This window comes from Triturus cristatus, chromosome 3_2 (assembly GCF_964204655.1).
Source record: "Triturus cristatus chromosome 3_2, aTriCri1.1, whole genome shotgun sequence".
Lineage (NCBI taxonomy): Eukaryota > Metazoa > Chordata > Amphibia > Caudata > Salamandridae > Triturus > Triturus cristatus.
The window spans coordinates 1,006,973,048-1,006,995,417 of NC_140584.1; the positions used below are offsets into that span (position 1 = coordinate 1,006,973,048).

General features: G+C 45.8%; 1 protein-coding gene across 1 annotated transcript in view; it reads left to right on the forward strand.

Moving 5' to 3' along the window:
* LIG3 (DNA ligase 3) overlaps positions 1-22,370 on the forward strand; it is a 245,137-nt gene that overhangs the window by 65,174 nt on the left and 157,593 nt on the right. The window contains exons 8-11 of the mRNA XM_085649648.1: positions 8,074-8,242; positions 14,379-14,534; positions 14,896-15,027; positions 16,383-16,462. Of these exons, the coding sequence (XP_085505774.1) occupies positions 8,074-8,242; positions 14,379-14,534; positions 14,896-15,027; positions 16,383-16,462 (537 nt within the window). The remainder of the gene's footprint in view (positions 1-8,073; positions 8,243-14,378; positions 14,535-14,895; positions 15,028-16,382; positions 16,463-22,370) is intronic.

Genomic DNA, 22,370 nt, shown 5'->3' on the forward strand with positions numbered 1-22,370 from the left:
CAAGCAAATGTGACAAGTTAACAAGATTTAAAGGCATTTTTAATGCTCATTTACTTTGTGAGCAATAAAGATGCCTTTAAATCTTGCTCTCTTGTCATATTTCCTCTGCTTTCAGAGAAAGATGTCAAAAGTCAGTGTTCGAGGCATATGAGCTGCAGATTGTACACTTAGCATAGATCGCCATCTGGTGTTGGGCCCGGATGTTTGCAGTTTGTTTTTCTTCTTGGACAGTCTTTGGAAGTCACGAGTTTGGTGACTCCTCCTTCGGTCCGTACTGCGCATGGGCTTCGGCTCCATCCTCAGATTGTTTTTTTCCGCCATCGGGCTCGGATGTGATACTTCGTGCTCCGGCTTCGAACTTCTACGGTTCCAGCCTCGACGGAAAATCCTCGTATCTTCGAGTTTCTTCATCATCATCTTCATCTCTCGAAGCGGCACTTTTCTCCATCCCGTACATCGGCACCGGCCTTCGGGCCCTCCTCGACTCCGGTCCCGGCCGATGGAAAGGACTCCGTTCAAAAAGTGCCCAAAATGTGGGTCTAAATTTCCCCACACCGACCTCCATCAGGTGTGTAATCTTTGCCTCTCTCCAGAACACGAGGCCAGAGACTGCCCCGCCTGTAAGTCTTTTCGATCGAAGAAAACCATCCGGGATCGAAAAGCTCGACGCACCATGGCGCACTCATCGTCTGCAGCTCCACCGGACATCTTCGGAGACGGCGCCGAAGCTTCGGGGCAAACACACACCGAGCAGGAAGAAGACGTCGTCAGCGCTTCCGAAGCCGACGACTCCGACGTGGAGGACATCACACCGGCGCAGCGGGCCGTGAGTACTGTGCCCCCTCCCACCCCCGCGCCCAAAACCAAAGAGACTCAGGTTACTCCCTCACCTGCCGGCCTGGGCAAAACCAAGACCAAAGCTTCGATCACCCCACCTTCGGGCTCGGTGTCGAAGCATCCAAAGTCTCACGGCAGCTCGGGATCGAGCCAGCCGACGCCCGGTGCCGAAAAACAGCATCCGGCACCGAAGAAAGCCATATCCAGCTCGACTCCGAAGCCACCGGTGCCGAAGCCTGGACTCTCGGTGCCGACCAAACACAAACATAAATCTGTCGGCACCGACGCTCCGACGCCGAAAACTCCTTCGACGCCGAAAAAACAGGAGGCCCCAAAAAAGCATGGCGCACACAAACCATCGAAGCCCTCGGCTCCGAAATCACCGGTGCCGACGGATGATTCGACGCCACTGGCTCTGTTTACACCAGACCCTCTACAAAAGACTCTGTCCAAAGATCCAAAGACTGGACTATTGACTTTAATTATCAAGAAAAGACGCCTTGATACTCCGGCTCCTCCTCCACCACCCAAAAGGAAGGACTCTGCTACTTCACCCCTCAGAGTGCCCTCCCCACTACCGCCTCCCCTACCTCCTCCACCACCTCCACCCCTTCCCCCTCCCAGGTCTCCGCCACCTCCACCTCACTACGATCCGGCCCCATCCCCAGATCCGGATGACGGGGACCCGGACAATTACCCGGCGGACGCCCCAATGGATCCCACTCCACCGGGGACCCCAGACCCATGGGAGGATTACAATAACCCTGATATACCAGATATACCTCAGGACGACCTATACCCATCCAGGCCGTCTCCTCCAGAGGACTCCTTAGGGTTTCATCATTTAGTGCAGAGAGCAGCACACTACCATGGGGTGGACATGCACAGTGAACCAGTGGAAGAAGACTTCCTACTGGATACATTTGACATACAAGACAAATCCACTTCTATTTTACCCATGCTTAAGGGTGTCACCAAGCACGCTACAGAGGTGTTCAAAGACCCTGTCAGAGCCAGAGTACTGAACCCTAGAATAGAGAAGAAGTACAAAGCGGCACCCACAGACCCTGCATACATTAAGGGCCCTGCTCCCCTAGATTCCCTAGTTGTCTCCACAGCTAGAAAGCGGGCTAACTCCCAATCCTCAGGAGAAGCCCCACCGCCAGACAAGGAATCTAAACTTCTGGACGCGTCTGGTAAACGCACCGCCTCCCAAGCTGCAAACATGTGGCGCATTGCAAACACACAAGCACAGCTTGCGCGATATGACAGAGCACACTATGACGAACTAGAGGCTCTTATGCAGCACCTTCCAGAAAAACACAAGCGCAAGGCTCATGACCTAATACAGGAGGGTAAACTATTTACAAACACCTCCATTAAGTGTGCCCTCGATGCAGCCGACACTGCTTCTAGAGCCATAAATACAAGTGTCCTGCTTCGTCGCCATGCCTGGCTCAGGATCTCAGGGTTCAAGCCTGAAGTCCAGGCGTCCATACTCAATCACCCCTTTGACCAGCAAACTCTCTTTGGGCCAAAGGTAGACGAAGCGTTGGAAAAGATGAAAAAGGACACAGACACAGCAAAGTCTATGGGGGCACTCCAAACACAAGCCTCTAAACGTTCCTTTCGACGCTCGTCCTTTCGTGGCACAGGCAGAGGCTCCTCCACCGATAACGCCTCTACCTCCTACAAGTCCCCTCCTCAAAATACCTTTTCAAAGGGCAATCAAAGGGGCGGTTACAGAGGCAACAACAATAAGGGCAGGGGCAAAACCAACAACACCCGTTCTGCCACCCCACCCGCACAATGACTCCCCTCCGCTCCCCCCAGACCATCCCACTCCGGTCGGGGGCAGACTACAAGACTTTATCCACACATGGGAGTCCATAACATCGGACAAATGGGTGACCCAAATCATTCGGTCAGGGTACTGTCTCGAACTAACATCTACCCCACCCAATATCCCACCATGGCACCGTCCAATGTCTCAAGAACATTCCACACTGCTCAAACAAGAGGTACTCTCACTCCTCCAAAAACACGCTATAGAGCAGGTCCCCGTCAATCAACAAAATCTAGGGGTCTACTCCCTATATTTCTTAATACCAAAGAAAGACGGGACCCTCAGACCCATTCTCGACCTCCGGCCTCTAAATGCCTACATACATTCAGACCATTTTCACATGGTCACCCTACAGCAAGTCCTCCCACTCCTCTGCCAGGGAGACTTCCTCACAACCTTGGATCTGAAAGACGCATACTTTCACATTCCAATACACCCCTCTCACAGGAAATACCTCAGGTTCGTGGTGGACGGGCAACATTACCAATTCACGGTTCTCCCCTTCGGGGTCACCACCGCACCACGGGTGTTTACCAAATGCCTAGCAGTAGTAGCAGCACACCTCAGACGTCAACATATTCACGTCTTCCCTTACCTAGACGACTGGCTGATAAAAGCCGCGTCCTACGACCAATGTGTGCAACATACAAACAGCACCATCCAACTGCTCCACCAGCTAGGCTTCACGGTGAACTACCAAAAGTCCCACCTCATACCATCTCACACAAAGCAATATCTCGGGGCCACTATAGACACCTCCAAAGGTATTGCCTATCCAAACTCAGCCAGAATCACAAGCATTCAAGCCTTACGCAAAACATTCCTTCCTCAACACTCTCTTCCAGCAAGAGTGTTTATGAAGCTTATAGGAATGATGGCGTCTTGCATCTTCATAGTGCCCCATGCAAGACTCCACATGCGTCCACTTCAAGAGTGCCTAGCACAACAGTGGAACCAGGCCCAGGGGCAGCTGACGGATCTGGTGTTGGTGGACGGCCGCACACATCACTCTCTGCAGTGGTGGAACACCACAAACCTTTCCAAAGGGCGGCCGTTCCTGGACCCGGTTCCTCAGGTGACTCTAACAGCGGACGCATCGCTCTCCGGCTGGGGAGCGCACCTTCTACACCTCACCATGCAAGGTCTATGGACGCCACAGCAAAAATCGCTCCACATCAACCATCTGGAGCTCTTGGCGATCTTTCTAGCCCTAAAATCTTTCCAAAAACAGATTTCGGGCAAAGCAGTCCTCATTCGCACAGACAATATGACTGCAATGTATTATATCCAAAAACAGGGGGGGACACACTCTCCCCAGCTCTCCCGCTTAGCCCAGAGCATATGGAGATGGGCAATTCCTCAAAACATCTTTCTCCTGGCACAGCACGTTCCAGGCGTACAAAACACCATGGCAGATCTGCTCAGCAGACAAACGCAACAACTACACGAATGGGAACTGCATCCACAAGTTCTTCACCCATTCTTCCAACAGTGGGGGCATCCTCAGATAGACCTCTTCGCCACCCACGAAAACAAAAAATGCCCAAGCTTCGCCGCCAGATACCCACACCCATTGTCCAAGGGCAATGCGATATGGATGAACTGGTCAGGCAGATTTGCATACGCCTTTCCACCTCTCCCACTAATTCCATTAGTGGTCAGGAAGCTACAACAGCACTCCCTCACACTCATTCTGGTAGCTCCGACGTGGGCCAGGCAGCCGTGGTACACCACGCTACTACAACTGTCAGTGGTACCACATCAAAAACTGCATCTATCCCCATGCCTCCTAACCCAGAACCATGGAGAAATCAGGCACCCGGACCCAGCTCAGCTCAACCTGGCGATCTGGCTCCTGAAATCCTAGAATTCGGATACCTTAACCTTCCCCCTGATTGCATGAACATCATCATGGAAGCCAGACGTCCTACCACTAGAGCATGCTATGCCGCAAAGTGGAAAAGATTTGTAATTTACTGCCGTAACAATACAATCAACCCTCTAGATGCATCCATACAGCACATCATATGCTATCTGCTCCATCTTCACAGGTGTAACCTGGCATATTCATCCATACGCCTACACCTAGCAGCGATCGCTGCTTATCTACAAAACAGACAGCATTTATCACTCTTCAGAGTGCCCGCTATTAAAGCCTTCATGGAAGGCCTTAAACGCGTAATTCCTCCCAGGGCACCACCTTCCCCTGTATGGAATCTAAATTTAGTTCTTACACGACTAATGGGTCCGCCCTTCGAACCAATGCACAAATGTGAGCTACAGTTTCTCACCTGGAAAACAGCTTTCCTTGTAGCTATCACTTCCCTTAGAAGGGTTGGTGAAATACAAGCGTTCACCATACAGGAACCCTACATACAAATGCATCACAGCAAGGTCATACTTCGCACAAATCCGAAGTTTCTGCCCAAAGTCATTTCCCCCTTCCACCTCAATCAATCAGTGGAATTACCTGTCTTCTTTTCGCAACCCCAATCTGTTGCAGAAAGGGCCTTACACACACTTGATGTGAAAAGGGCGTTGCTATACTACATACAAAGAACGCAACCCTTCAGGAAGACTAAACAATTGTTCGTTTCCTTCTCTCCACCACATAAAGGCAACCCCATTTCTAAATCAGGGATAGCTAGGTGGATTGTAAAATGCATACAAATTTGCTATCAAAAGGCAAAGAGAACATTATCTGTTCCTCCTAAAGCCCACTCTACAAGAAAGTTAGGGGCTTCTATGGCTTTTCTAGGGAATATACCCTTAGATGACATCTGCAAAGCAGCCACATGGTCTACACCGCACACCTTCACAAAACACTACTGTGTAGATGTGCATTCCAAGCAGCAAGCTAGGGTGGGCCAGGCTGTACTAAAGACACTTTTTCAAACAGCTGCAACGGATACCGGTGGTCGCCGCTAAGGTTGGGTACTGCTATATAATCTATGCTAAGTGTACAATCTGCAGCTCATATGCCTCGAACGGAATATGCTACTTACCAGTATGCATCTGTTCTTGGCATGTAGAGCTGCAGAGTTGTACACGCCCACCCGCCTCCCCGGCTACCTGTATCCGTTCCAGTACATCTTATTTAGATACAACACATGGGTTTCTCACTGTTATTACTACGCTCCATCATTTCCCTGTTGGCAAAAAACAATCTGAGGATGGAGCCGAAGCCCATGCGCAGTACGGACCGAAGGAGGAGTCACCAAACTCGTGACTTCCAAAGACTGTCCAAGAAGAAAAACAAACTGCAAACATCCGGGCCCAACACCAGATGGCGATCTATGCTAAGTGTACAACTCTGCAGCTCTACATGCCAAGAACAGATGCATACTGGTAAGTAGCATATTCCTTATTTTCCTACTCACCAGAAAGTAGAAATAGCTCACCCTAATTAAATCTGACTTGCAAATGCAAGTGGGCGAGTGGAATTTTCGAGCCCTTTCTTATTATGCAGATTCTCTGGCCATTCTGTTGGACGAGGTGATTACACCTCCTGCCAGAGCAGGCATTGTTCCTGAATTCCTGAGAGTGTTGGCTCTCACCTGCAGGGGGCCAGAAACGCGCCTCTGGTGACAGGCTGGAAGGACTCAGTCTGTCATCACACGAAGAGGCTGGTAGGTTTCCAGGAGGCACCTCTAAGGTGCCCTCTGGGTGCATGTTATAATAAATCCCAAACTGGCTTCAGTGTGGATTTATTAAGACAAGATGTTTGATGCCAAACACCATAGTAATTTGTAATGACCAGTGCCCAGTTCGTACCTTAAGATGGCTTCACTGTTCATTTGCAATATCTAGTAATAGATCTAGACATCACAGGAGCGTAGGAAGCTGGCTCTTTAAATAGTGGACCAAAAAAAGGTACACTGTGTAAAGAGTCCAGGCAAACCCCAAAGGAATTACAGAGGCACAAATGACGCCCAAAATGCTCTTTTGTTGAAGTATGGGTGACCAGTTAGGCATATCAGAGGGCAGTGCTAAGCACCTCTGAGGGAAGGCAGATTAACATACCAAAGGAGGTGGGCGCTGTGAAGCTCCTTGCGTTAGAATTCTTATTTACAGGTCATCCTGTTGGAGGGGGTGTAAACACCTCATGCCAGAGCAGGCTTTGATTCCGAGGTCGTGAGGGCTTAGGCCCTCACCCTTGGGGGTCAGAAAGTCGTCTGTGGTGACAGGTTGGTCGGGACCAGTCAGCCAGCAGACTAGTACTTGGTAGGTTTCCTCTGAGTTCTCTAAGTGCATGTATTTATAAATCCAACAGTGGAATTAGTGTGGGTGTATTAATATGAGGTGTTTGATACCAAACACCATATGTTTCAGAGAAGCCATTATGTAGCTGGGGAACTCGTTCTGACCAGTACATGCCTTAAGCTGGCTACCCTGCTCACATGCAATAGCTAGTAATACAGCTAGACATCACAATGGTATATCTGCTCATGCAGATATGTCCTCACATAAGATATAATGCACCTTGCCTTAGGGCTCAAAAACCTGCTGTAGGGGTGACTTACATATGTTAGATGCAGTGACTTTGGGATGACACACAGGAGTGTCATGTCATGTTATGTTTTCACTCATGGTTTGCACCATGTCACGCAGCCTGCAATGGCAGTCTGTGTGGAATTTGTGAGTATGTCCCTTAGGCTGGCATAGGATATGCTGCACCCCTTTGGGACCCTCTTTAGCACCCATTCCCTAGGTACCTGAGGTGCCATTTACTAGGTACTTACAGGGATGCTAAAATCCTTAGCCAGTTGTAGCACAGACATCACCTTCTTTTGGGGAAGTAGCACTGGCACTGAGGTCTGGTTAGCAGGCCTCAGTGCACTGTCTGAGTCAAAAATCAGCTTCCAGTAGCTAAAAGGGGGCAAAAAGTGGAGGGTTAACTGCAGCATTGCAAGCACTGTGTCCTATAAGGGCATATCTGCTCATGCAGATGTGTCCTCGCATGTGCTATAATGCACCCTGCCTTAGGGCTCTTCAGGCTTGCTGTAAGGGTGGGGGGATGGATTTGCTACATTTTTATTATCATTTTTTCAACAGTAGGAGTCCTTCAGCCATGTAGTTAGTAATGTGAATGGTTACGTTTTCAATCGGGCTTTTTCTGTTGATGCATTTGAGCCATTTTATTCACTAAAACTACTAGTCGAAGTATTGTTAATTGTTGGGCTGCTAAACCATGGGAATGAATTGACTTATTATCCAAAATGAGAGGCATACCATCTGTTGCCTTCTGCCAAGTAAAGAAATGTCATGTCTGTGCAGATCGTCGCCAAATAGATATGATATCTGTGTTCATATGCAGGGGAAGCTCAGGGGGAGGTGCCCAATTTCTCTTAGGCTTTTAGGCACTGATGCTTGTTTCTATTTTTTTAAAGGTTAGATGCCCTGGATCCTAATGCATATGATGCTTTCAAGGCCTCAAGGAATCTGCATGATGTTGTAGAACGTGTCCTACGGAATCAACAGGAATCTGAGAAAGTGCCAGGCTTGAAGCGGGTACTAAGTGTACAGGCCTCCCTAATGACTCCTGTGCAGCCCATGCTGGTAATGAAATTCAACTGCAATCTTCGTATGTGCTGCTTCAGATACACTTCTATAGCACCTACATTCACGGAAGGCATTCAGTTTGGTCTCTGCATTTTTGCTAAAAGTGAGGAAGTTCTGATTTGGTAGGAGGTTTTGTGCCACAGTTATGTGACTTGAAGGGATATGTGATTGTTTCCTCAGTATCCATGTTTGTATCTACATCAACAGAGTATTAGAAGATTCGAGGAGATCTTAGCTGTGTGCAACTAATGTGAGTTATCACCAACTCCTTCCCTTAATTTACCATCTTAAGGGATACCTTTTTTGTAAGGATTAAATCATTTAATACAAAACGGGCACAAATCAATTCAGCAAATTACATACCATGAATCCCACAGTGCAAAAATTCCACCTACATAAAACTCAATATGACTGAAGCGCAAGACACCTTTTACTGCAGCATACAGAAAACAATGCTTATCAGCATTTTGGATGATTACTGAAACACCCAGTAGCCGTACAAGTTTGCTAAAGATCCACAAGAACTTGGGGGGGGGGGGGGAGACAGACGAAGGAAGGGATGTAGGAGTGAAGAAAGGGTCACAAAGGAAAAAAAAGAGGGGAAAGAGGGTTCCCTGGCTCATTGATGAAGGGCTCACCAAAAGCAGAACCTTGCCATGTGAGGCAATAATGAAAGTACAACACTCTGTTATCCAAGCCTGGCCGCACGGGCAGAATTGGGGGTTCATGGAGTTACTTGGACAAATAGATACAGTGAGCCAGCATTAAGGCTTTGAAACATCCTTGCATTACCTGTTGACTTTTTGACATGCTCCAATGAGGCGCGGGCCACATCATTATAGGATAAATACATCCTGCCATCCCACAACACCTTTGAAAGTGCAAGATAACATATTGAAGATTCGATTCACTAGTTTAAAAGTTATTTTCTTGTTGCCTGGAGCTTGGGTTACTGGACTAAGTTCTAAGAGAGGAATAATTTGCTATGTCTATACTTGTGGGTTGGATTGGGGAAACTGCCACATTCTTCAACGTGAGATCTCTTCGGTCAGAAACATTTAGTTTGATGATTAATGTTCCACCAGCCCATGCACCTGGGGCGGTGGCTTCCTGTCTTTAGAGGGAACCTCCTGTAAGGTGAAGCAGTAAGGCAGACCCCGTCCGCTCCAAACAAATACCCTTGTAACTTTTCTCTCTGACAATATCAGCTGGAATACAAGACTGCTGAAACATCTGAATGCTGGCCATAAGCTTGACATTTTCAAAACGTAGCAGAGTTTTTGAAATTGGACACTGGCTCAGTGAAAAGTACTTATTAGAACTTCTATTCCTGCAAAAAGGGAGAAGAAACACTGCCATAAAAGATAACCAAGAACTACAAGAAATGTTTGACAAACAGATCCCGGAACTGAACGAATTTACCCAGATCTAAAATTCAGTAAATTGGAAAAGGTCATGTACCCTTATATGAAAAAGTGTATTTCATGACAGACAAAATAATCAAACTGTACAGGCTGACTATTAAGGGTGCTCCAGAAAGAAGTTTATAACCTTCTCAGAAACGTCATCCGATGATTCAGAAAGCAGTGGGACAGAGGAAGGCCTTTCCATCTCAGAATATGACTTGACTTGAGAAGAACAGAGCAACACAGAGTATATTTGTTAGGCCTCCCCTGAAACAGCACATACAATGTCGCTAACCAGGTATTTTGTTTACTTAAAGGGGCTTAGAACCTGCCTTTTGCTTAGCACTGGTTGGTTTCATCACCCTTTTAAAAAAATTTTTTTATTAGAAGCATTTTATTGCAATTTTACATGACAACAGTAAAACGTTTGCCTTGCCAGTATAAAAGCCAAATCACATTGTATCGCTGTCATTTCGCAATCCAGGATTAAGTTAGGATCCATAGTGTTCACATTGCTACAATTTGACCCTCTAGGATTATCTGTTCAACAAGCCATGGTAGGCCCGCCATTTTGTTTCCAAATTATTTTATACTTGCAGCGGCAACCCCGGGTCTCGTAAATGGTTTCCTCCAAATTGCCACAACAATCCATGCCCTGATTAGGGGGGCCGTTGGGGAAGTCCAGCCATGGGCAATGTGTCTCTTTGCTATTAGCGTGCCCGCTCCAACCAATATTCTGTCCCCCACTCGTCGTCCTAGGTTATTATGTATACCAAGCAGGGCGATTCTAGTGTTCCTAGCCACAGTCTCATTCACCACGGCGGACAATGCATCAAAAACCGCTTTCCATAATCCTGAATTAATTATAGACATTGCCAGACAGCATGGAAAAAATCTCCCACCTAAGTCCCGCACCTATAAAATGTGTGATAGGCGATAAGGCATACCTTTTGCAGGTGAAGAGGGGACATGCAGGCCTGATGTAAATGCTTAAACTGTACAAAGCGGAGCCTAGCAGAAATCATCAATGGACCTTACAGACATCTCTCCAATCCGCCTCATCCAATTCCCCCACATGACACTCCCATCTCTCTTTCCAGAGGGGTCAGTGACATAGGTGTGTGCACTACCAGAGATTTGTAAATTTGTTAAACCCCCCCCTTTGCCTAGGTGGCCCATAAGAATCTTTTTTTCGTAGGGGCTTTATTCAGAAAATTTTGGAGGGCGTCTTGGTATGAAAGTAGTCCGCGACTTAGCTGTGAATAACAGTAAAATTGGCAGTTGGGCATGTGGAAATCAGATTAAAGCTCCTAAAATGCCTTCATGGGGCTGCCACTCCACATGTCGCCAAGCTTTGATATTCCAATGAAGAGCCATCCCCTAAACCCTCCTTGGGTGGATCCTGCTCCAGCCACCGGCCCACCCACAATGGTGTTTCCTCGGTCAACTTTGGGTTCCATCCCAGCACCTCAAAGCAGCCCTCTACAATCCAAACATCACCTGGGTAACTGCTGGAATGTCAGAAGGAATGGGAGTACGATAGAGGATATGTAGGATGTTATCGAGGCCCAGGTTAGCCAATTCACCTCTGTATGCGGGATCGTTCCACCCTTCAGGCAGCCATTCATTGATAGGGATTAGTTGTGGAGCCCAGTAATAAAGACGCATGTCTGCCATAATAAGATCCCCGTCATATATTGCCCGTGTACGCTTGCTAAAAGGTACCCTGGAAGGCCGCCAGCGCAAACAAACTTGCGGCTCAAATCAGATCTGTGGGATGCGCAAAGGGTAGGTAGTTTTGGAGGGTATATACGAACTTAGGAAGGATCATTGTTTTATACAAAGTGATTGTGAGAAAGTGCCTCTTTTGACATGGGTAGCCCCCACTTTTTGCCTGGTATTTGATGTGGTTTTGATTGTAGTGTACAGGGTACCTGCCAACCAGGTCCCCCGTGCCTGTGCTTCTTGACCCATGCCCTACCAGCCTGTCTGCAGCTTCAAAGACCCTGCAAAAGAAGGTGAAGCCTGTCCTGCAGCCAGTGACTTCCAGAACCTGAGGAAGACTACCTGACCTGCGGCAAAGACCAGAGACTCCCAAGGACAGCGGATCTGTCCCCAAGAAACCTACACAAAGGACTCTGGTGCCCTCCTGAACAGGGAGTCCTGCCCACTCTGTACCTGACGCCTCCGGCCCATGTCCAGGTGGCCCACAGATCCATAACAAGTTCCTCAGTGATCCTGACCTTAAGTCCAGCGTAGGCTGACCCCTCCTGGACTCCACAACGACACCTGTAGCCTGAATCCAGAGGCCCCCCCTCCCCCTCCCTCCCACCCCGACCGGCTCCGGTAGGAAGAAAAATACACTCCTGCACCCTCTTGGTGAGCTGAAGTGACACTGCCCCTATGACCCTCACAACCTTAACTTACCTCAGCTGTCGCTGGACTCCTGCCTGCAGCCTGTTTGTCAAACCGAGTTTCTCCAATTAAAAAGCATTGGGTGCCTGATGCTGTATTCGTACCCTGCCCCCGGGTGCCCCTGTGCTGCTGGTGGTGTATGTTTGGTTCTGCCTTGTGGCCCCCCCGTGCTTGCTCTAACCTCACAGTTTGGCCCCTGCAACCAATCTACTTACCTGCAAGCAGCGTGGCTTCAAGCACCCCATCTCTATTGACACGCATTGGGCCTACCACCAAATTTGATTTCTGCACCCAGTCGTCCCGATGCCTTTGGTGGTTCAGACTTTGTGCTTACCTGACACTTGCCCTCTGCTATTCTTAAACCCCTAAGACTGGAACTGTAAGGTGGGTACTTAGAAACCGCATCGTTGTTTTCCTCCATAGAATAACATTGAACTGTTTCAAAATTACACTGTCGACTTTTGAAAGACTAAAGTATTTTTCTTGAGAAACGTACTTACCTTTTTGCTAAGATCTTGGTCTTAAAATAAAACTTGAACAAAGATTATTTTTATGAAATTGGTGTGGTTCTCCTTTTTGAGGTGTGTGTCAGTCATTGGTCCATGTGTGTCCAATGACTGTCTTACACTCCTCTGTGTTAGGCCTGAGGCTGCTCGCCTACGCTACCACTAATAGAGCACATTGGGTTTACATTGGGCCCTGTACACTTCTGGGGAATCTCTGGACGGTAGTCGTATACCATGTATATCATAGACGCTAGTGGTATACCATGTACAGAGCCAACTTCCTACTGGGGTTACACAAGCAACAATGTGGAGGGGACAGGAGGGTGGAGACGGCCTGCAAGCACACACACTCTTATGCAATGCTGCAACTTAAAGAACAAAGTAGTTCTGAGAGCAGTTGTAGGACACTGGGAAGGAAAGCGCAACTTTCACGATACCCCGGGTAGGAACAAACACACTAAGAAGAAATTAAACTGCACACCTCCTATTCTTCCAAGTTTTCTCCACCGGTTTCACCCCCCCAAAGTGGGGGCTGCCATTTGCTGCTAGCAGCAGAGGCTGGGGTTTGCATTACAAAGTCGGCGGGCCTTTGAAGCTTCCCTCTCGAGCACTGTGCCCATCCAGGGGGAGGAGGTGTGACCCCCCTCTGCCTAGGATGTGCTTTGTTTCTAGTCCCAGAGGGCTGGGACCATTGACCTAGGGGTCCAGAAACATGTCTGGTAGTGGCAGACTGCCAACAGCCAGTCTTTGACCACATCAGGGTCGGTAGGTTTTCAGGGGGCACCTCTCCAATAATAATCCCACAATGGCATCAGTGTGGGTTTATTGGGAGGAGTAGTTTGGTTCCAAACACTCCTGTTTACAGAGGAGCCATCATGGTGCTGTGGAACTTGAGTTATCGGGTTTACAGCTCATGTACTCTCTATGGCTCCCCTGGCACTTACAATTTCTAAGAATAGACTTAAATATTCTTGGGGCATATCTGCGCATGCAAATATGCCCACACCTGTAATATAGTGCACCCTACATTTGGACTGTAAGGCCTGCTAGAGGGGTGACTTAACTATACCATAGGTAGTGTTAGTTGGCATGGCACATAGGCAGTGTGCCATGTCGACTTTGTAGTGTTGTCTGCACCAGGCCATTCATGCTGCAGTGGCAATCTGCATGGCCTAGGTGAAAGGACCCTCTTCAGTCCCAATACCCTTGGTACCCAGGTACCATTTACTACGAACTTACAGGGGGTTGAAGGGCCAATTGTGGAACAGGTTTAAGGACAAAGCACTGTCACAGGGGACCTGGTTGGCAGGGATCCCGAGCACTACAATCGAAACCACATAATTTTCCAGGCAAAAAGTGGAGGGCTAACCATGTCAAAAGAGGCACATTCCCATAGCTCGCCTCCCCGTTTGTCCCACTTTGTTTTCACCCACTCCCCTTCCTCCTGTGCTCCATTGTTGCTTCCATCCCCCCACCCTAACATTCTGTGTTACGTTGGCCATCTCCTACTCATATGTCGAGTTCCACTGAAGGCTTTAAATCACAATGAGTGCACCATCATAAAACGTAGTCAGCCTTGTGATGCAAGATCACAGTACAAAGGAAAGAAAGGGTAAAAGGAACAAATCCCCAAAATAAATTTTCATTATCAACATTGGATTCTTTTGTTACCAATTATATAATCAAGGATCATCGCTTCAAATTCTTTGTTGCATTATCATCTTTTGTCTTCTTTTGCTCTCACTTTCCTTCTGACTGGAACATTTATGTCCTCTCTTTTTCTCTCCTCTGCACTATCTGATGCAGGCTGAAGCTTGCAAGTCTGTTGCCTATGCCATGAAGAAGTGCCCTAATGGGATGTACTCTGAGATCAAATATGATGGTGAGCGTGTCCAGGTGCACAAGAATGGCGACCACTTCAGCTACTTTAGCCGCAGCTTAAAGCCGGTGCTCCCTCATAAGGTATATGCAGATTCCTTCTTTTTGGGGACAAGGCCTGAAGATTGTTGTCTTTCCACTGAATGTAACTTTTGTGCCCTAAGTAGTATCCATCCTGATCATCATGACCCCATAGAACCATTTGCATGTAATTGAATTCTAATTGCTTAGCAAATACATGGTTGAATACTGTACATCCTCTACTTTCTCAGTGTGTGGACTTAAAGTCACATTTTGACGAGAATATTTGGAAACTAAGCCAAAGAGCGAACTGAAGAGGGGGATATCCACATTTTGTGAACATGCTTTTTTGTATGCTTTATTTGTGTTTTGCAGCTTAAAGACCATTTTTGTTTAATTTCTTTGACCCATTTTCTTTACCTAGGTAGTACACTTCAAAGAATTCATCCCCAAAGCTTTCCCCGGTGGTAATAGCATTATCCTGGACTCTGAAGTTCTTCTGATTGATACGAACACTGGAAAACCTCTGCCGTTTGGGACATTAGGCGTACACAAGGTAAGGTAGGGGCTGAAGAAAAACTGCTTTTCGGTTATGTAGTTAGTTATGACGGTGTTAGCATCTTTCCACAAAATAAAAAGGCATGTAATGCCCCCACCCCCTTATTGTATACACAAATAAGAGATCATGCTTTATTGTGAGCTCCTTCTGTTTTTAAACTGGTAACTGCCATTTACCCTCCTGCTCAATCAACACACCACATCTACTCTGTTTTGTCTTAAGTAACAGATTGTTAAACAAGAAAAATCGGAATGTTTATGACCTTATATAAAACTGTCTTGAAGAGAAACCTTTTTGCAACACTTGTCCTAAATAAATCCATATTCCCAGGTTACAAAATACTCCTAAAAAATCATACCAACAAGAAAATCTGGGAAAAGGCTAACCATTGCAAACTCCATCTCGAGCAAATCCCTCCGCAATTCCACTGTTGTGTATCAGAAATCTTCTCTCCTCCAGTTCTCACCTTTATGCCCTTCTTCTTTCTTATCTACAGACCTCTTCCATACAATCTTCCATTCATGGCCCCGTTCCTGAACTTTGCCTTTGAGATCACATTAAATCATCCCAACCTATGCCTACTTGATGACCTCAGTACAGTTCTTGACAAACCTGAACTGTCCTAGATTTAGTGCTTAAATCTGACCTAGAATTACTTTTATTGAGTTTATTTGACCCACTGTTCAACTGATACGTCTGGGTGTACACCTGATGTGATACTTGCTTTTGATTATGTGAAATTACTGTGAATGAAAAACATCCGATCACCTGGGCAGACACTGTATAATACATTTCCACAAGCCCTAATGGGCTGGACTGTTCCATTGGAGCAGGGTCAAGACTGATATGTATATGGCTGGGTCAAAACTGAGTTGGCATGATGAGCAAAATAATGATGGACTGGGATGCGTCCCTGACTGATTACCACTGTCTGATAATAATTAAATTATTCCATCCATCACTTGTAGTATGAAAGGCAGAAGGTACATCAGAATATGCATAAATATTTTTATTGTGATCCGCAACAGCTGTATTCCTTCCTCGAGTGAAAAACCAGATACAGTTATGTTCCTTAGATTGTAATACTTGCATGTGAACTGTGATGATGTGAAATGCCTGACTTTAAAACTGCAACCAGTTGTGAAATGTGCTGTTTTAAGGAGTATTACACCCCGTGTAATGTAGGTGCTATTAAAGGCCGTTTTGATTGTGTGCTAAAGATTAGTATTAGAGATTCTGTCGCATTGTGTTTGACTGGGCATTTATCAGAATTTGGTGAGATCTTAAATCTGCTGTAATCTTACACATGTGCTTTACATTTACTTACTCTGTTTCATTTTCACTCATTACAGAAAGCTGCTTTCCAGGAGGCCAACGTCTGTCTGTTTGTCTTTGACTGCATTTACTTCAATGGTGTCAGCTTGATGGACAGGTATGTGTGAGGGGTGGACATTAGAATGCTTGGCAGCTCGCTGAATGTGCTGCTTCTATGACTGAAGTGGGAGTAGTCTTTATTGGGGATGAGATCACCTTGCCTAAGGACATAGAATCACCTTGCCTAAGAACGTAAGTGGGACTATGAGATGGCATAGAAAATGTTAGAGTGTAGCAAAGGAACTGCAGAGCTTATGTCTGATCACTCCAAAAGACGACCCTATATTGCTTATGTTGGCAGGTTTTGTTATCTGCAAACTTTGTGGGTCTAAACTGGGGCCTTAAATGTACGTGCTTTCGATATTCCAGCCATTCCAGGCTATTTTGCCATTGATTATCCATGCTTATTGAAACTATTGGCCCGCTACAGGTGTTTGAAGAAAAAAAGGATAGCAGGGAAACACAAAACCAAGTGAAGGTACTATTCAATACCTGTAAACATTGGCTAATACTCTTTACCTCCCCTTCCTTTCATTAAAGAGGATACCTTTGTTCCACCTTACCCAGGCTACATATGCCCACTACATATGTAGGAAGCTGGCTCTGTATATGGTGTTAGATATATTGAGCGAGAGCGACCCCTTGTATCTTCCAAGGGAATGGGGTACTAATATCGCAACAAAAAGATGCAATCCCTCTGCTGAGACACAGTGGTCCAGTACTAGTATCGCATAGCACTACAATCAATCCAATTATACTCAAATCATCATGATATGTTACTCGCATTTATTATGCAGAAAAAAAGAATTTAATTTTTTCAAACCAATTTATATACATATATTTCATAAAAACAGATCATACATTTGCATGAATATTTAAAAACACAGAATTACACACCATATACTACTTGACAGATATTAAAAAAACATATAACAACCTGTTATGAGCCCGCATAACAGAAAACAACGTGAGACAATATGCTTTGTCATTGGTTACACATCCTGTTGGGTAATAAGTTAATGTCCGTAGTTTGTGATATATTACACAATTATATCTACTCCTGAAACCACGGTTCTCCTGAGATTGTGTAGTTGAGAAGCGTCGACGCGTTTCGATGGTAAATCTTATTAATCCATCTTTATCAAGACAAGTTTATAGGCTATAAGTCCTCGTTATTAAATCCGGGACCTATTGAGAGAAAGAAAGTTTTTGTTTTATATCGCAATTATGGAATGAATACTCCAATCTCTGATTGCTAACTTAACCAGTGTCTCTCTAATTATCAAGCCTGGCTAATGGTACATTCATGAATACTCTGTAGGGCACTCTTACGTTATTCTATAATTATTAATGCTCCTAATTTTTGCAAAATATAATTGTTTTGAATATAATTGTTTTCAAGAGGAAACTATCCCCTTAATTCGTAAGGAGCCAACACGGTGTGTATTATAGTCCGAGAAAACCACTTACTTCTCTATGTTGAAAACCGATGATCAATTTATATTGTCATTAATGTTCCTGATATATGTTATACGTAGAGGAAACAGAGATCCGAGCTGTCTGTCCTCATGGACATCTCACCTGGTGTAAAAGATATAATGATATGTACTCGTGAGAAGCACTGCTTAAATAAAAGCTGTGTTTATCTTATTACACAAGCAGCATATCCTGCTCCCATAAACCATCTGGCCCCTAGAGTTTTACCACCATATTTGTATTTTATAATCAGTAGTGCACAAAAGGACTACTTACTTGTCTGTTTCGAGTGCGAATATCCTAATATGTATTGAAAGCGGCGTGACGGGGATTCATAATAACTCTCCCACAATGGACGTCACTTGTTCACCAAAAAAACAACGTGCGCGGATAATGGCGCCACGAAGCAGCTTGAAATAGCGTGACGGGGATCCGTTATAACTCTCCCTTAATAAGCGTCACCTGTTACAAAAAACAGAGAGTTATTATGAATATGCTGCTTGTGTAATAAGATAAACACAGCTTTTATTTAAGCAGTGCTTCTCACGAGTACATATCATTATATCTTTTACACCAGGTGAGATGTCCATGAGGACAGACAGCTCGGATCTCTGTTTCCTCTACGTATAACATATATCAGGAACATTAATGACAATATAAATTGATCATCGCTTTTCAACATAAAGAAGTAAGTGGTTTTCTCGGACTATAATACACACCGTGTTGGCTCCTTACGAATTAAGGGGATAGTTTCCTCTTGAAAACAATTATATTCAAAACAATTATATTTTGCATAAATTAGGAGCATTAATAATTATAGAATAACGTAAGAGTGCCCTACAGAGTATTCATGAATGTACCATTAGCCAGGCTTGATAATTAGAGAGACACTGGTTAAGTTAGCAATCAGAGATTGGAGTATTCATTCCATAATTGCGATATAAAACAAAAACTTTCTTTCTCTCAATAGGTCCCGGATTTAATAACGAGGACTTATAGCCTATAAACTTGTCTTGATAAAGATGGATTAATAAGATTTACCATCGAAACGCGTCGACGCTTCTCAACTACACAATCTCAGGAGAACCGTGGTTTCAGGAGTAGATATAATTGTGTAATATATCACAAACTACGGACATTAACTTATTACCCAACAGGATGTGTAACTAATGACAAAGCATATTGTCTCACGTTGTTTTCTGTTATGCGGGCTCATAACAGGTTGTTATATGTTTTTTTAATATCTGTCAAGTAGTATATGGTGTGTAATTCTGTGTTTTTAAATATTCATGCAAATGTATGATCTGTTTTTATGAAATATATGTATATAAATTGGTTTGAAAAAATTAAATTCTTTTTTTTCTGCATAATAAATGTGAGTAACATATCATGATGATTTGAGTATAATTGGATTGATTGTAGTGCTATGCGATACTAGTACTGGACCACTGTGTCTCAGCAGAGGGATTGCATCTTTTTGTTCTGTATATGGTGTGCCACTAGGTGGTTATACCGTGTACAAATTCCAGGGGTTCCCCAAAAGTGTACAGGGCTCAATGTAAAATCCAATGTGATTGATTAGTGATAGTGTGGGCGAGGAGCCTTAGGCCTAACACTGAGGAGTGTAAGACATTTATGGCAGAACATTGACCAATAATGGGCACAGAATTCAAGAAGGAGATCCACACCAATTTTAGAAAAATACACTTTGTATTTTATTTCAAGACCAAGATCGTCACAATAAGGTTAGTATGTTTTTAAATAAAAATACTTTTCACTTAAAAAAATCGACACTTTGAAAAATATTGCGATTATATGGGTAAGTAATACACTTTCAACTCTAGTCTTGGGACCAAAGGTCAGCGGTCATGAGAGTACCAAAACTGCACCACCAGTGGCACAGGGGCGGCCGGGTGCAGAGGTCAAAATCGAAATTCGCCCCAATGCGTTTCAATGGATCCTGGGGGAGCCCGGAGCCACACTGCTTGCAGGTAAGTAGATTGGTTGCAGGGGCCAAGCTGTGGGTGTTAGCAGCACCACAGGGAGGGGGCACAAAGCAGCATCAAACGTACACCACCATCGGCAATGGGGCGACTGGGCGCATAATCGGCATCGGGCGCCCAATGCTTTTCTATTGAATTTCTTTTTTGGGCAAACAGGCTTCAGGCTTTTCACTTTAGGTTTCAGGAGGGAAACCAATGACAGTAGAGGTAAATAGAAATGTAGGTGATCGTAGTGGCACCGTCGGTTCAGCTCACCAAGGTCCAGGGGCTCTGGATGCAGGGGTGTATTTCGGCGTTGGAGTCTCTTTACCGGAGCTGGTCGGGGGGAGCGCTAGATTCACACTGCTGGTGCCGCCGTGGAGATCAGGAGAGGTCAGCTAATGCTGGACACGAGGTCAGGATCGTTGGGGAGACTTCACTGCACAGGTGGGCCACTCAGACTTGGGCCATGCGCATCGGTGGCAGAGATCGCTGTTCAAGCTGGATCCGGAGACCTTGGAGTTGTTTTCTTATGGACATGTCTACTGTCCACGGGAGATTGGAGCCTTTATCGAAGGCAGCAGTTCTCTCAGGGTTTCCAGTTTTCACTGGCAAAACAGGTTGCAGGTTCGCAGAAGCTGGAGACAGGCTTGTAGGCTGGGGCCAGGGCAGTAGTCTTCTCTGCAGGGATGTCTTCTTTCTTCTTAGGTCATCGCCGATCTATTTTCTAGGTCTGGGGGAGCCAACTAAATACTAGATTCAGGGGCGTTTTAGCAAAGTAGCAGATAGCGGCAATGAGCTCCTTATCTGAGGTGACTACACCTTCTATTATGGAACCCTCTTGTGGGAGGGGGCAAAGACCTAGCCCTGATTGGAGGGGTCTCCACATCTTCAAGATGGCGGGAACTGAAAGATGTGCTTCACCTCACCTCCCGCAACTTAGGGGTGGAGGTGGCAAAGGTGGGCACATCTCCTCTTCTCCTAGGTTTTCCCTCCTAAAGAGGGGGTGTAAACCGGGGACTACCATCTGCTACCAGCAGCAGAGCCTGGGGGTCGCATTATAAAGGCGGCAAGCATTTGAAGCTTACCCTTCGAGCACTGGCTCATCCTGGGATAGGAGGTATGACACCTCTGCTCCAGGATGTCTATTGTTTCTGGCCCCAGAGAGCAAGGGCTCTGCCCCAGGATGTCCATTGTTTCTGGTCCCAGAGAGCAGGGGCTCTCTACCCAGGGGTCCTGAGGACTGGAACTGTAAGTGTGATACTTACTTGTATAACCGCATTATTGTTTTCTTCCATAGGATAACATTAAACTGCTTAGAAATTGTTCTAAGTGTCGTCTTGTGAAAGTTAAAAGTATTTTTATTTGAAAATGTACTTATCTTAGTGCAAAGATCTTGGTCTTAAAATAAAGTACAAAAAAAGCTTCTTTTTCTACAATTGGTGTGGATCTCTTTTTTGAGTTGTTTCCATTGCTCGCCCACATACCACTAATAGAGCACTTTGGGCTTTACATTGAGCCCTGTACACTTTTGGGTAACCCCTGGAATCATTGCACAGCTTAACCACCTAGTGGCATTCCATATACATAGGCAGCACCCTACATGAACCATGTCAACTTTCCTATAATGTTGAACATCAAAAGGCACTCCAGATCATGCCTGAAAAGCAGGTTTGTAGGTACATACTATATATGTCACCTTAAACCACAACCTAGAGGTTTTCTTTTTTAGTTCTCGGCCTGGCGAAAAGCAGCGCATGCGCTGCTCTGCCATGCAGAGGACCTTTGGAATCGATCCGATTCCAGCGTGCACATGGGGAGACAAACGAGACAAAAGATATGCACGCGGGGATTGGATGCTTTACTGGCAGCGTGATACACTGGGGACTTTTTTTTCTTGCCGCCAGTAAAGGCAGTCCCTGCGTGCACATCTTCTGTCCCTCCGTGCTTGTTGGGTCTCTGCCATTACCCCTGAGGATTGCGATCTTTCAGCGCTATTGGGCCCTGCTTCCCCAGTTTTTAACCTACCTTTACTCCCATAGATTTTAAATATTCCCGGCACCAAGAGACTGGAGGCAATTAACTGCCCTTCTGATGTTCGCCTTATCAGTTGCCACCTTGTATCTCTCAGAAGCAGCCTCGAGACACTTCTAGGCTGACAAATACTACTGTCTTTCGCAGTCAAGCAGCCGCAGCAAATGTATTCGCTGGTCTCGCTGGTCAGGCGGCACAGAGTGATATATTACATGGTTTGATAGGCATGGGGAGATTAAGTGATTTACCCAGCACCACATTTACATTCCATTGAAAGGGGCTATATTAATCTAATTTATTAAGGCGCTTGAAAGCGTGCAGCCTCCTAGCACGCTCGTGGGGCACGCACCCCACCACTATCGCCCCATGACTGACACTGCCGGAGAGATGTGCTCTGGAAAACTAAGTCGGAGACTGAGAGTTGGTACATCATAAAACATGCAGGGCCAGAGTTTGGCCTTGGCGAGCTGGGTC